Consider the following 17042-nt stretch of genomic DNA (forward strand, 5'->3'; position numbering starts at 1 on the left):
TGACAAATGGGGAAATTAATCTTTTGGCTGAGCACCTGTCATTTATGACAGTAAACTAGAGGCCCGGTGCATTAATTCGTGCACCAGTGGGGTCCTTCGGCCTGGCCTGCGGGATTGGGCTGAAACCAGCTCTCTGACATCCCCTGAGGGATCCCGGATTGTAAGAGGGTGCAGGCCAGGCCAAGGGACCCCACTGGTGCACAATCGGGGCCAGGGAGGGATGCGGAAGGTTGGTCAGCCGGGGAGGGACCACGGAAGGGCTCCAAGGCATGTCCAGCCCGTCTCGCTCAGTCCCAATCAGCTGAACCCAGCAGCAAGTTAACCTACCAGTTGGAGCATCTGCCCCCTGGTGGTCAGTGCACGTCATAGTGACTGGTCAACCAGTTGACTGTCTGTCCCCTGGTGGTCAGTGCACATCATAGTGAGCGGTTGAGCGGCCTTAGCATATCATTAGCATATTATGCTTTGATTGGTTGAATGGACAACCGGACAACCAGACGCTTAGCATATTAGGCTTTTATTATATAGGATGCTCTTCAGCCTCTGTAGGCAGTTGCCATTCAGTGCAGTTTGGCCCTTTGCCATACAAAAAAACTGTGGCCCTACCGGGTTTGGCTCAGTGAAAGGAGCATTGGCCCAGACTGAAGGGTCCTGGGTTTGATTCCAGTCAAGGGCACATACCCTGGTTGCAGGCTCAATCCTGGCACGTGTGGGAGGCAACCAATTGATGTGTTTCTCTCACATTGATGTTTCTCTCTCTGTCTCTCCCCCTCCTTTCCACTCGCTCTAAAAATCAATGAAAAAATATCCTTGGGTAAGGATTAAAAAAACAAACTGTGGTGTAATATCCTTTTATTATTTGACTACAATTTTGGTCTGATTTTCAAAAGCTTTATTTGAACTATTGTCTCCTTTTTAATTTACAAATAAGGAAAATAATTGGCCAGTAAGCATATCTTTTAGACATTAAACTGTTCAATAATTTTAATAAAAATGTTTTGATGTAAAACACACCTTCTTGTTTTCCTAAATAGAATACTGTATACAAAACATATACACCATGACTGGTATTGCTCAGTGGTTAGAGCATCGGCCTGCATACCAAAGGGTTGGAGGTTTGATTCCGGGTCAAGGGCACATACCTGGATTGGGGGTCTGTTCCCTGACCCTGGATGGGGCAAGAGCGTGAGAGGCAGCTAGTAGCAACTAGTTCAATGTGTCTCTCTCACACTGTTTTGTTTTTTTTTCTCTCTCTTCCCCTATCCTCCCTCCATTCCATTCTCTCTGAAATTCAATGGAGAAAAGTATCCTCACATGAGGATTAACAAAAACAAAACAACAACCACAAAATAGTACTACTCTTTCATGTTGACTCAAGGTTGCCAATATTTCTCCATGCTTTAATACTGCAAAATCTTCAGGAATATATTCCAGTCTACTGTGGGAATATATGTGTATACACACACACACACACACACACACACACACACACACACACACACACACAGGAATATATATATCTATGATGAATAAGCCCCATCTTCTCACCTGCCATTTATCATTTTTATTACTGTTATTATGCCATTGATCTTATCTTCTTCCTTATCTCATACATAATTGTATAGTTAGTAGTTTCCAGTTTCTTTTTCTTTTTTTCAGTTTGGCAATGGTCCATTTTTTTCCAAATGAAATCTTACATGAATTCCAATATATAAATGAGTGTGGATTTGTGCTGTAAAAGTGGAACAGGGGGCTAGCACCCTGCTGCTAAGCCTCCATACCTGGTCTCCAGTGCTGAATACCAAGGACCTCATGAAAATCCAGGTCACCACCAAATAGTTTAAACCTAAGAGTGACTTCCTCTCATGAAAAATAAACATTTTTTAAGGTAATGTTAGCTTGCATTTTGTATGGAAGGCAACAACAACAAAAAAGATTCATGATCTCTTTACTCCAAAACCTCTATTAGAACAAACAAAAACAGAATTAAAACATGAATGACTGTGTTTCTACTATCTGTGTCTGAGCAGAATGAAGCATTTTCTAAGAGAAGCATGATAGTACATGTTCAGCCTTTCATATAAACATGACTTATTTCACGATGTATCTGCAATAAAACATTATCCTCAAAATAATGTAAAAAATAGCCATGTTATACTTCACTACAACAATGTTTCTATGAAAAAAGGTATTATGAGTTCCAACTTAGAACTGGAAATACCTCTATAGAGGTAGATTGGTACAGTGGGAAAACTATGGGTTTTAGACTCAAAAGGCTTGAACTTTAATCCTGGCACTATCACTACTAGTTCTATCACTTTGAGCAAGTTACTTAACTAAGATTCAGTTTCTCATATATAAAAAGAAGTGAATGGTATGTATTTCTCAGGTTGTTCTATGGATCAAATGAGGTAATAGAATATTGTCTGTCACACAATAGGCACTATTAAGTTCCTTTCCACTTTCCTACAAAGAGATTAGGAGTTCTTGATTAGCTTCAGACTCTTGATTGGACTCCAAAAAAAGATGGGACAAGAAGTAGGTCATGAAGTAGATTCGGGGTCACAGGGGACAATAGGTTTAGGTACTCTTGATGATGCGACTGGATAAAGGACCTAACTAGCTCTTGATTCTGACTAGCATCCCTATTATGGTCTTCTTCCCCCACCATGGGTACAGAACTTGGCCATCTCCTTTGCTTTACATTTCCACTGCTTGCTACTCTCATGTAGTCTCCCAGACCTACCCCTTGCCCTAGACAATTGCAGGACACAATTTAGTTCTAGTTTCTCCCCCTAAAGTTATAGGGTAAAAACAAACAAACAAACAAAAAAACCTGATATAAAACCAAACACCTAGAGACTGACTTTGGAATAGCACAGTAAAGACCTCAGTGAACTCAATCTCCCTCTAAGTTTTAGAGTCTAAAACAATGAAAATACAGGCAAACAAGCTATTTCATTTCATGAAAGCCACTGGCATTTTAAAAAAGCCACTGAATGAAGTAAAAAAGAGAAAATTCTGATGCCCTTGAGAAAAGCAGCAGCCTAGGCATCTCAGGAGGAGTAGCACCCAAATATTACACAATTAATAAAAATGCCTGTTCCAATCCTGGCTGGGGGACCTGTGACCTTCACTTTATCTCTCTGAGTTTGAGTTCATCTTATTTTTCCCTTAACTACCGTGAGAATTACATAATGTAATATGGTAACAAAAACAACACCAAAACATCCATAAGTAGATGAGCAAGCTATTTACCCCCAAAACACTTGCTAAATCCAACATTTCTACCTTACATATGGAATCTTACTGTTTGCAAGCAAATCATTTAAAAGCTTCAGACTTTGTTCCAATACTGTTACCTTTCCACATAGTCATTATGCATTAAAATTTACTTTAAAAATAGTGACAATAAAGCCAAAATTATAAGTTGACATATATCAAAGTGACACTATTGAAATTCTTCAACAAAGCTTTTCTCTGCACTGAGCCTTAATCTTTCCAGGGTATTTCTCAAAGAATGACTTCTACTCCTTCTGTATCAGTGTAAGCTATCCTTCACACCTAGCTAGAGGCGTTAGGTATCTTTTATTTAAATCACCAACCACATACTTGTAATGCCTCTGATTTCAAAATAGCTTCTAAAAAACAAAACTTAACCCAAACTATCCAATCCATCCTATATAATAAAAGCATAGTATGCAAATTGTCCCCTTGACCGGGAGTTCGTCCAGGAGTTCGACTGGGGGGGGGGGGGGGCGCGGCCAGAGGAAGGGAAGGAAGCCCTGGCTGGCGGTGACAGCAGCAGGCAGCCGGGGGAAGGGAGGGAGTACCCAGCTGGCAGCCGCTAGGGACTCTACAAGTGCACGAGTTTCGTGCACTGGGCCTCTAGTACCTATATAATAAAAGCCTAAGCGACCCTTACGGCAGAACAACCAGAACGACCGGTTGCTATGATACGCACTAACCACCAGGGGGCAGATGCTCAACACAGGAGCTGCCCCTAGTGGTCAGTGTGCTCCCATAGGGGAAGCGCCACTCAGCCAGAAGCCAGGCTCATGGCTGGTGAGCACAGTGGCAGTGGCGGGAGCCTCTCCTGCCTCGGCAGCAGCGCTAAGGAGCAGTGAGCCAAGAGGTAAGGAGTGGTGAGCAGGCGGGCGGTAAGGAACGAGGAATCCTGGACTGCGAGAGGGATGTCCAACTGCTGGCTTAGGGGGAGCGGGCCTAAGCCGGCAGGCGGACATCCCCCAAGGGGTCCTGGACTGTGGGAGGGCACAGGCCAGGCTAAGGGACACTTCCTCCTCCCCCCACTGAGTGCATGAATTTCGTTATACTATAGTTATACTATAAACATATAGGTTTCCATATAGATTCCCAGACAATCCTGTTTCAGTATAATGAACTTAGTTGGAGTTTACTTTTAAATCATCAAAAATAGCTAACAATGACTTTCATTAATTTTAATTAAATTGCATGGGGGAAAGACCAAATGTTAACACATGTTTTACTAAGAATAAACCCCTACCTTAGGAGAAGTGGAGAGATCTTTTCCTGCAGAAACAACTGTATTTTCGTTTACTCCTCCCATCTTTGGTGAGATGACTGGTGGGGCTGGGGCTTTTCTTTTCACTCTCTTTTCAGTTTCCAGTTCTTGAATTGGATTTATCAAATTATTTGGAGGAGGTGTTGGTTTAGGTTCATAAAAAGGATTTGATCTAAATGAAAGAAGAATTACTGTTAAATGTCTCTTTAAAAGTATTTTATGTCTAACTAAAATAATATGTTCATTTATAAAACTAGAAAATATTGAAAATAGTAAGAAAAAAACTCAAACTTCTGATAACCTATAATTTAGAAACAATCACTGTTAAACTTGTGTTTTGTTAAAAATTAACAAAATGTTTTGCTTCTAAAAAGTACTTTTTAATTTTTTATATCTCAAGGTGAACTCAGCTCTTATTACATCTAGATCCTTAGGGAAATGTTTTTAATAATAGTAAATCCTACATATTCTCCATATCCGAGGAAAAATACATTAGATGTGGAAATAACGATTTGTTTTTTTATACTCCCCACACCAAACATTTTTCCCCCTTGTATTTTATCCCCTTCTCTGTGTTAAATTCCTTTCTTACTAGGGAACATCTTTTACAAGTTCATTCAGTGAGGTTCTATTAATAGTAAATTCTCCTAAGAGTTAAAAATGTCTTTATTTCAACCTGAAATGATAAACTCAATGATAAATTAACTGAGTAGAGAATTCTAATTGTCATTTATTTTATTTTTAGAACAATTTTTAAAAAATATATTTTATTGATTTTTTACAGAGAGGAAGGCAGAGGGATAGAGAGTTAGAAACATCGATGAGAGAGAAACATTGATCAGCTGCCTCCTGCACACCTCCTACTGGGGATGTGCCCACAACCAAGGTACATGCCCTTGACTGGAATCAAACCTGGGACCTTTCAGCCCACAGGCCAAAGCTCTATCCACTGAGCCAAACTGGTTAGGGCTCTAATTGTCATTTAAATCACCTCAGCATTTAAAAAATATTAGCCCACTATCAGCTTATTATTGTTCTTTTGTAAGTCATCTTTTCTCTCTTGCTGTTAACATCTTCTCTTTATTTCTGGTTTTGAGCAATTTTACATGCTATGTCCAGATGTGAATTTTTTAACTTTTCCTCTTTCAGACTCTTTATATTTCCTGAGTCTGAAGAGTCATGTGTTGCCTTATTTATGAAAAATTATAGCCATTATCTCTTTGGTAGCCTCTCATTTTTCCTATTCTCTTTAGAAAATCTTATTAGATATATTGAACTATCTCTCTCCTTCATATTTTTACAAATTTTTGTTCCTCCTGTGCTACATTCTGGATAATCCCTTAACATCTATAATCAAGTTAACTTTTTCTCTCTTCATCTGTATTTAGTATAATATAATTTCATGAATTTTTAACTTCCCTAAGCTTATTATGGCTGTGTATATAATACCTCAGGTACAGAGATTTGAGTCATTAATAATTTAAACATATTTATTTTAAGTGTCTATCTGATAAATTTATTATTTGAAGTTCTTACATATATAATCCTGATGTTTCTTTTGTCTCCTATTTCTCTTAGTCAACTATTTCCCTGTGTGTTTTGTAATTCTAGATTGTGAGTTCAGAACTTAATTTGAGGAAATACTTTGTAATCTGAGATGGGAGTGGCTCTCTTCAGAGTGTTTTAGTCTTGATGTACTTTCATTGCTAAGTACTTTAGGAGGCACTTTATATGTTACTTTCTTGGCTTGGAGGTTCCCAGACAATCCTATCAATATAGCAAATCCACATGAGAGTGGTCCTGGGCTTATAACTTCTCAGGGAAGATTCCCTGCACCCCCCCCCCCCCATCTAGAGTCTTTAGGCCCAGGCAGAAAAATCTTCCTTAACTCCCTTTCTCATAGTTATTCATAAACACAACTATCTGGTATATATGATGAGTTTCCCTCCTATTACACATTAATAAACTGTTATTATTTTTTAGTTTGTTGCATTTTTTTTCAGTAACAGTCAATCCCCTAGAGTCTAATATCCTGCGTGCATAGAAACAACAGAATTTCTGATTCTAAAAATCTAAGCACCAGGTGAAACAAACACAGTGATTATACCAAGGGAATTCCATCTAAGTCATATAAGGCCTGTTTGGGTAATAGCCTTGTGTTTCAATTCTGCATGTTATTTGAACTACAACAGTACCAGACTCACTTAGAACCAAAACCAATTTTATCTATATCCCTGCCCAAGTATTTATATCTACAGTCACATGAGACTTTGGTTACCAACTATATCTAAATCAGAGATGGGAAATATATTCTATTTGTAATGTCACTCTCACTCTGTACTCAGAGCAGCAGTTAGAATCATGTGACTCCTTCCCACTGAGCTGGAGGACAGCCTCATAATCTCAACTTTGCTCAGGATAACTGGTTTTAATTGAATGGAGTTGACATCTATATAGAAACCTATTCCCTTTTCTTCCTCTTTTTACATCTATGCATTCAAGAGAAAAAGAATAGGAAGTAGATACATATATATATATTTGAAAATTAGCTTTTCAGACCAAAATATTCTTGCCTAGTGACTGAGATATGCTTGAAGTATTTATATCCCATACTTACCACCTACTGAAGAACTTAGGGAAATCAAAGCAAGGAACAATGTTAAAATAACTAGGTGTTTTTAAAAAGCTGAACATTCCCTCTGAAAACAAGTAAAAGGTTATCACAACCAGTCTAGAATGGAGGCCTTGCCAATAACATTATTAACATTTAAAAGGTGCTTACACCATGGTAGGTACTGCTTTAAGTGTTTTACATGTATTAACCTAGTTAATCTTTTCAACAATCTTATTTGTCCTACTAATTTTATCTATAGTCTAATATAGCTGTTTTTCAAACTCTAAAAGTAGTTCAAAGACAGGTAAATATAAAGAAATGGGATAAAAACAAAAAATTCTTTTAAATTCCTAAACTTAGACAAGAAAAAAATCCCCCCCCCCAAACTTATTACTTAACAATTGATGTTTTAGGACTGAACAAATCCACTTCAATCTAACAGCTAATTCAGTTATGTGAATTATTTGGGTGATATTTAAAAAAAATTATTTCCAGTTAAACCTCTTTGTAACAAATTTCCATAGCAGTTTATAAGATGGTAGCTACTACAATAATTATCATTATTAACTAGAGGCCCGGTGCACGAAATTCATGCACAGGGAGGGCGGAGAAGATGTGTATTCCTCAGCCCTGCCTGCACCCTCTCCAATCTGGGACCCCTCTCACAATCCAGGACTGCTGGCTCCCATCTGCTCACCTGCCTGCCTGCCTGATTGCCCCTAACCGCTTCTGCCTTCCAGCCTGATCACCCCCTAACCACTCCCCTGCCAGCCTGATCCATGCCTAACTGCTCCCCTGCCAGCCTGATTGCCCCTAACTGCCCTCCCCTGCCAGCCTGGTCGCCCCTAACTGTCCTCCCCTGAAGGCCTGGTCAGCCCCAACTGCCCTCCCCTGCTGGCCCAGTAACCCCTAACTGCCCTTCCTTGCCAGCCTTGTCACCCTTACTGCCCTCCCCTGCCAGCCCAGTCACCCCTACGTGCTCTCCCCTGCAGGCCTGGTTGCCCCCAACTGCCCTCCCCTGCAGGCCTGGTCGCCCCCAACTGCCTTCCCCTGCTGGTCTGGTCCCCCCCCCCCAAATGCCATCCCCTGCAGGCCTGGGTCCCCCAACTGTCCTACCCTGCAGGCCTGGTCTCTCCCAATTGCCCTTCTCAGCTGGCCTGGTCACCCCTAACTGCTCTCTCCTACAGGCCTGGTCCCCCCCAACTGCCCTCCCCTGCAGGCCTGGTCCCCCCCCAACTACCCTCCGCTGCAGGCCTGGGTCCCCCCAACTGTCCTACCCTGCAGGCGTGGTCTCCCCAACTGCCCTCCTCAGCCGGTCTGGTCACCCCTAACTGCTCTCTCCTGCTGGCCATCTTGTGGCGGCCATCTTGTGTCCACATGGGGGCAGCCATCTTTGACCACATGGGAGTGGCCATCTTGTGTCTTGGAGTGATGGTCAATTTGCATATTACTCTTTTATTAGATAGGCTTGGTTATGTAAAATTGGCTAGTTTTAATAAAAACTCAGAAGTGTTAGAGGATAGATTTTTACATTACAAAAGGTTTTGTGTTTAGAAAAAAATTATTTAAATTGGCAATTCTAACTGAATTTACAATACTCAGTTGCATGCAACTTTTTTTAAAAAAATATATTTTATTGATTTTTTACAGAGAGGAAGGAAGAGGGATAGAGAGTTAGAAACATCGATGAGAGAGAAACATCGATCAGCTGCCTCCTGCACACCTCCCATTGGGGATGTGCCCGCAACCAAGTTACGTGCCCTTGACCGGAATCGAACCTGGGACCTTTCAGTCCGCAGGCTGACGCTCTATCCACTGAGCCAAACCGGTTTTGGCTGCATGCAACTTTTATAAAACATCTAGTATGTACACAAAGGTATCTAAATATTGTCTTTTTTATTCACGTCTCTCTGCTTGCTTCTAACCACGTAGGTCTCCCTCTAACCACTTGAATATTTGTATTATTTGTATAGAGAACATAAATACAAGTAGAAAAGAAGCTCAGACTGATTTTCAAAGTTGGCTCCTGAGGCTCATATTACTAGAAACATAGTCAAATGGACATTTTCTCAAAACAATTAGAGCCATGCTTCTCAATCTGTTTTAACTATGCCATTTAGTGAAAAATAAAATCTGTTTCACATGCTAGAGGAAACATAGGAAGCTGCTGGAAAATGGAGTTACCAGGGACTCCAGCTGCTCTGGAATATGAATGACCACTAGGAGAACTAAGGGAGTCAGTATCTCTATACACTTAAGATCCACCTGTTAATGAACAGTGTGCTAGGCACCACCACTGATTATGTACTAAATCAGAAAAAGGACAAGAAAATGCTAAGGATTTTGAGTGAACCTCCTTGTAAATCAGAGATTCCTAAATAAAACTGAATTTCCTACTCTTGAAGAATGAATAGGATATATTTACATTTATATGAATTGTCCAGAATAGTCAAATCCATATGGAAAGAAAGTAGATTTAGTGGTTTTTCAGGAGATGGAAGAAGGGAGAAATTGGGACTAACTACTAATAGGTATGGGATTCCTTTTTTGGGGTAATGAAAATACTCTGGAATTACATAGTTGTGATGATTTCATAACACAGTGAATAAACTAAAAATCACTGAAGTATATACTTTAAAATGTGGAATTTTATGTTATGTAACATATATCTCAATAAAAGTACCATAAAAAGTGAATAAGAATAATATATATATATATATATATGATTGTGAAACTGCTCCATTCTTTATAATATGTTATATAACTGCTGATTAAAGTATTTAAAAATATTTAAACAATATTTTTAGTAAGGAAAAATTACTTAAGGAATTAGCATAATTTTCACATTCTGTTGATCATCTAGGATTTGAATAATCTATTTCAGGGCTTCCTGCATCACTCTAAATAAAAAAGAATTACTTTTATCCTTGCATAATAAATTAGTTATATCATTAACTCATTGTGAATTAAAAATGCATAAATTATATTAAGTGGAAAATTAGACAGGATAGTTTTAAATGACATTACTCATTGCTTAGACAATAATTCACCCAGAAAAAAAATTATAGAAAGAAAAACTATAAGTTTATTAGAAATATGATTAATAAACATACTGAAAAAAAATATGAAGAAAGGGTATAGCAAAACTTATAGTCTTTTCCTGTCACTTTGAAAATTTCTGTTCCTTTGGGAAAACAATCCAAATTGATTAAAATGAGTGTGTAGCATATCTGAATAAAATCCAATGACAATTTTCCTTGAGATACTGACACACAATATCAGAAATAATTCATGCTGGGCACAAAAATCTACACCAATAAAAGAGTAAGATGCAAATTGACCGTACCCTCATGACGCCCACCAGCCAAACAGGAGTGAGTATGCAAATTAACCCAACAAAGATGGTGGGTTAATTTGTATACTCAGGCGCCAAGCGGCTGGGGGCGGGACGCAGGCATTCCACACTGCCCCAGCTGCTCTGGGTCTCTGGGCAGCGTGGGAAGGCGGAAAGGCAGCTCCAGCCGGAGCAAAGGCTGTGCCGGCAGCCAGGGGAAGGAAGGCCCATTCTTGCACGAATCTTCGTGCATCGGGCTTCTAGTCACTTCATAAATGTTTTAAAACATTATTAATTTATCAATTTTCATTTTTGCCACATAAACTAGAATGGCTGAACTAACTCCCAAACATGAGGAAACTAAGTAATCCACGTGGTTGCTAAGTGTAAAGGGCATTCACTAAAAGCACTGAAGGGCATATACTTTCTCTTGGTGCTGATGGATATGTTAGGTTCTGAAGATTATTTACACATCAAAGGACTCAGCACTATTTATCTGTGATAGTTTTAGGTCAGATACAGAAAGAGATTGGTAAGGAAAGATGAGTCAGGCTTTTCACTTTATTTGAAAGGTCATACATAAGTTTATTATTGTAGTAAACAAATTTTGGGTTATTTCTGCTACTGAAGTTATATCTACAAATTCTTGAAGAAAAAAAAAGATGAGAAATACCGAATAAGGAAGTAATACAGAGTTCTTCCTGTATTCTCACTTTAGCTGATGAGATCTTTTCATACGAATCTTAAGAATCTGTGTGTATGTTCCTACAAAAAAAGCAGGAAGGAGGGTTTATTGGCTCTCTATGGTAACCTCAGATGATTGAGCAATTTAGAATGTTCTTTATTAGTGAGAAATTTGTAAAGACTGTGACTTTCATGTGATAAAAGAATGGTCAAAAGAAAACACCCAGTCATTCTGATTTTAGTTTTTATTAAGACATTTTAAAAGTTTAAGCAAACATTAGATGTCTCTTTAATTTGTTAATAGAAGAGAGCAGGGTGTGTGTGTTGGGTAATACCCAGGCATCCTGGAACGACTGAATGCTAAAGTTTGCATTGACATTCAAATATTCTAGGTGTGTGGCTATTACTCAGCAGCTACACCACCCATGAGAAATTTTATTTTGATCAGACATTAACTATTTCAAAGAAAACAAATATAATAACTTTAGCAAGAGTTGAGCCAACTTTTTCAATCACTGTATAGTTATTAATTAGTATTGAAACCTCAACCTCATTTTGAAATTAGAGTTATGATGTAATTCTACATACTTATAGGACATTAGAAGTTTTTATCAAAACCTAGCCATGCATATGGAATCATATAACATATGTGAGAGTCATTAGCCACCTGTTGTAAAATGGAAAAAGGTTGAGAAATGCAGTTCCAGAGCAATAGAAAACAAGTCAACTACCTTATTCACCAAACAAGTCTTTTAAATATTTGAGTTTGGTTATTATAGCTACTTTAAATCATCTCTTTTCTAATTCAAACAGTACCTTTGCCCCAAATCACTGTTCATTTGATTTAGTTTCGGGACATTTTACTTCTACACACTATAAAACACAGAATATATTATTACTTAAACTTTAAAGTCAATTACATTTTAAAGAGATTTTAAAACATAAGAAAAGTATTTTATATATATAACTATATTTGACATTTCTAGTGCTCTTCATTCCTCTTAGATTCATCAATATAGTTACACATATCAATAGTTTGTTTCTTCCTTACAAATAAATAGAAACATGTAATATGCTCATGGATAGGAAGAATTAACATCACTAAAAAATCCATTCTATATAAAGCAATCTACAGATTCAATGCAATCCTTATCAAAATACCAACAGCATTTTTCAGAGAACTAGAATAATCCCAAAAACTTATATGGAACTACAAAAGACTCTGAATAGCCACCACAATCTGGAGAAAAAAAGAACAAAGCTGGAGGAATCCCACTACCTGATATCAAACTACACTACAAGGTCATAGTAATCAAAACAGCATGGTACCGGCATAAAAACAGACACATAGATCAATGAAAAAGAATAGGGAGCCCAGAAATAAACCCATGCCTATATGGTCAATTAATCTATGACAAAGGAGGTAAGAATATACAATTGGGTAAAGACAGCCTGTTCAATAAATGGTGTTGGTAAAATATGACAGATACATGCAAAAAAACGAAACTAGACCACCTCTGACACAACATATAAGAATAAACTCAAAATTAATTTAAAGACTTAAATACAAGACTCAAAACCATAGAAGAAAACATAGGCAGTAAAACCTCTGACATTTCTCTTAGTAATATTTTTTTTCTGATATATGTCCTCAGGCAAGGGAAAAAAAATAAATGGGACTATATCAAACTATAAACAGTTTTTGCCATCAACAAAGCACAGCAAAGGACACCATCAACAAAGGGCAACCTACTAAATGATAAAAGACATTCACCAATGATACATCCAATAAGGGATTAACATCTAAAACATAAAGAACTCATATAACTCACATAAGAACACTAAAAAAATAAACATTCTTATTTAAAAATGGGCAGAGGACCTGAAAAGACACTTCTCCAAAGAGGACATACAGATGGCCAATAGACATATGAAAAGATGCTCAACATCACTAATAATCAGAGAAATGCAAATTAAAACCACAATGAGATATCACCTTACACCCATCAGAATGGCTATCATCAATAAATCAACATACACAAAGTGTTGGTGAGGATGTGGAGAAAAGGGAACTTTGTCCACTGTTGGTTGGGATGCAGACTGGTGCAGGCATTGTGGAAAACAGTATGGAGGGTACTCAAAAAATTATAAATGAAACTGCCCTTTGACCCAGCAATTCCACTTCTGGATATAAAACGGAAGAAACCAAAAACACTAATTAGAAAGAATTTATCACCCCTACCTACATTCATTGCAGTGGTATTTATAATAGCAAAGTACCCATCAATAGACGAGTGGATAAAAAAAGTGGTGTTACATATGTACAATGGAATATTACTTGCCCACAAAAAAGAATAAAATTTTACCCTTTACCACAGTGTGGATGGATCTAGAGCAGGGGTGGGCAAACTTTTTGACTCGAGGGCCACAATGGGTTCTTAAACTGGACCGGAGGGCTGGAACAAAAGCATGGATGGCGTGTTTGTGTGAACTAATATAAATTCAAAGTAAAGGAGCGGAGGGGAGAGCAAGAGAACCCTCCGCTCTTTCGGCTCCGCGGGCCGGATAGAACAGCCGAATGGGCCGGATCTGGCCCGCGGGCCGTAGTTTGCCCAAGGCTGATCTAGAGGGTATTGTGCTAAGTGAAATAAGTCAGACAGAAAAAGACAAATACCATTATTTCACCTATATGTGGAATTTATAGAATAAAACAAATAAACAAAACAAAGACTCATCGATATAGATAATAAACTGAGGGTTGCCAGATGAGAGAGGAGTTGGGGAGCTGGGTGAATAAGGTAAAGAGATTAAATTGGAGTTGCAAAATAGTCACTGAATATCAAGTATAAGGAATATAGTCAATATATTGTGAAAACTATGTATGGTGCCAAGTGGGTACTAGAATTATTGGGGGGATCACTTTGTTAATGATATAATTGTCTAACCACTATGCAGTATGCATGAAACTAATATAAAATAATATTGAATGTCAACTGTAATTAAAAATAAAATTCAGAAAAATCATTTATTTCTTCTTTATTACTGAGTAGTAAGTATTCCATTGTATGGGTATACACAATTTGTTTACCCATTTGCCTACTGATGGACATTTGAATTATCCCCATATTTTTCTATTATGATAAATAAAGGTGTTAAAATATTCATGTACAAATCTTTTTGTGGACATATACTTTCATTCCTTTTGAGTGACTAGTACCCAGAAATGGAATGGCCGCATCAAATGATGGGTGTTAAGTTTAATTTTTTAAGAAACTGCCAAAACTGTTTTCTAAAATAGTTGTATCACACTAAAATGTCCTTTGATAGATGACTGGATAAAGGAAAAGTGGTACACACATACAACGGAATACCACCCAGCCGTAAGAAAAGATGAAATACTGCCATTTGCAACAACATGGATGGATCTTGAGAATGTCTTACTAGTGAAATTCATACAGGAAAAGTTAATAACCATATGATTTCACTCATATGTAAAATATAAAACTGAAAACAATAAATGAACAAGCAAGACAAACAAACAAAAACTCAGAAGACAGTATGGTGGTTCCCAAACGGGAAGGGAGATGCAGAGTGATAGTAAAAGGTAAAAGGGGTCAAAAATATGGTGATGGAAGGAGATCTGACTTTGGATAGTATATACACAATGCAATATACAGATGATGTATTACAGAATTGTACACTTGAATCCTATGTAATTTTATTAACCATTGTTACCCCCAATAAATTTAATTAAAAATAAAATGGTTCTATCATTTAGAACTCAGAGTTCTTTGAGAGACTTCCAGTGACTCCACATCCTTGACACCATTTGACATGTCAGTCTCTTATATTTTAGCATTTCAAGTGGCTATGTTGTGGTGTCTTATTTGGATTTAATTTGCATTTCCTTAATGACTAAGGTGTTGAGCATCTTTCTGTGTGCACATTGGCCATTCTTATATTTCCTTTTATGAAATTTCTGTTCAAATCTTTCCCCTATTTAAAAAAAGTTTGTCTTATTATTGAGCTAAAAAAATTCTTCACATATTCTTGATAGAAGTCTTCTGTTTTACAAAGAATTTCTGCCAAACCATGACATGCCTTTTCATTTTCCTCTTTTTTTAAAAAGAGCGTAAGTTTTTAATTTTGATAGTGTCTAAATTAACAATTTTTCCTTTGATTTTTTGTGTGCTTTTTGAATCCTATTTAAAACATTTTTCCTAACCCAAAGTCAGTAAGATTTTTCTCCTATGCTTTCTTCTAGAAGTTCCAATGTTTTAGTTCTTAATTTTAGGTGTATAACCTATTTTTAGTTAAATTTTGTATATGGTGTGAGATAAGGGTTGTAGTTATTTTGTGTGGGGGGGCAGTGGGAGAAAGATACAGAAATCTACTTGTTCTAGCACCATCTGTTGTAAAGATTATCATTTCTTAACCAGTTTCCCTTGCTAGCTTTGTCAAAAGTCAATTGACAATATATGTATGGCCTTATTTCTAGACTTTCTTATTCTCTTCCTTTCATCTATATTTCTTCTTTGAAGACAATACCACAATGTCTTGGTTAATGAGTCTTAAAATCAGGTAGTATAAGTCCTCCCAACTTTGTTCTTTTTCTAAACTATTCTAACTATTCTAGGTTCCTTGCATTTCCATATATATTTTAGGATTAGCTTCATTATTATAAAAAAAAAGTATGTCACAACTTTGATTGGAATAGCACTGAATGTATAGATCAATTTGAGTCCATGTCCAATAGCATTTCTGTCCATTTGATTTCTCCTCTTTTTTAAAAAAATATATTTTATTGATTTCAGAGATGAAGGGAAAGGGAGAGAGAGATAGAAACATCAATAATGGGAGAGAATCATTGGTCAGCTGCCTCCTGCACGCCCCACACTGGGGATGGAGGCCATAATCCGAGCATGTGCCCTTGACCAGAATCAAATCTGGGACCCTTCAGTCTGCAGTCTGATGCTCTCTCTGCTGAGCTAAATTGGCTAGGGCTGATTTCTCTTAATTGCTCTCAGCAATGTTTTATTGCTTTCAACATATGGTTACTGCACATCTTTCTTCAAATTTATCCCTGAGGGCTTTATTTTATGCTTTTGTATATGGTGTTTAAAAATTTTCTATTTCTGATATTTCACTGTTACTATAAAAAAATAAAATTAAATTTATATATTGATCTTGTATCCTGTAACATTGCCAAATTTATTTTTTAGTTCTGGTAAACTTTTTGAAGATTCCTTATGATTTTCTACATAAATAATTATGGCCTCTATTAAAAAAGTACATCTTCAAGTAACATGTTGAAGAAGCTTAAAACAGGACTCTTCAATTTCCCACTCTCAGCCTTTATGCTAAATTGTCATAACTGTGAATGTTTAAGATTGTCCATTTCTATACACACTATAAAACACAGAATACAGCCCTAGCCGGTGTGGCTCAGGTGGTCAAGCATTTTCCCAGGCACCAAAAGGGTGCCTTTGATTCCCAGTCAGGGCACATGCCCAGGGTGCAGACTCACTCTCCAGAACTGATGTTTCTCTCCCTTCCCCACTACCTCCTTCCTTCTCTCTCTCTAAAATAAGCAATTAAAAAACACACAGAATAAATTATAACTTCAAAGCCAGTTATATTTTAAAGAAGTTTTTAAAGATAAGGCAAGTATTTTATATATAATACTATATTTGCCATTTCTTGTGCTCTCCAATTCCTTGTGTAGATCCAAATCTCTAAGTAGTGCCATGTTCCTCCTGCCTGAAGAGTTTCTTGTTAACATGGCCGCAAGTAGAAGTTTTGCTTGTTGCTTTTTAACACACTCAGGGCCACAGTCTGTAGTCACACAAGTAATACACTGTATAACC

At 37.5% G+C, this 17042-nt stretch overlaps 1 protein-coding gene across 15 annotated transcripts in view; it reads right to left on the minus strand.

The window, feature by feature from the left end:
• The window catches only part of EHBP1 (EH domain binding protein 1), a 416128-nt gene that overhangs the window by 180230 nt on the left and 218856 nt on the right, over positions 1-17042 (minus strand). For all 15 annotated transcript variants that reach the window (XM_080686020.1, XM_080686011.1, XM_080686023.1 and 12 more), the window contains one exon: positions 4526-4715. In XM_080686020.1, the coding sequence (XP_080542146.1) occupies positions 4526-4715 (190 nt within the window). The remainder of the gene's footprint in view (positions 1-4525; positions 4716-17042) is intronic.

This window comes from Plecotus auritus (assembly GCF_963455305.1).
Source record: "Plecotus auritus genome assembly, chromosome: 8".
NCBI classification, from domain to species: Eukaryota; Metazoa; Chordata; class Mammalia; order Chiroptera; family Vespertilionidae; genus Plecotus; species Plecotus auritus.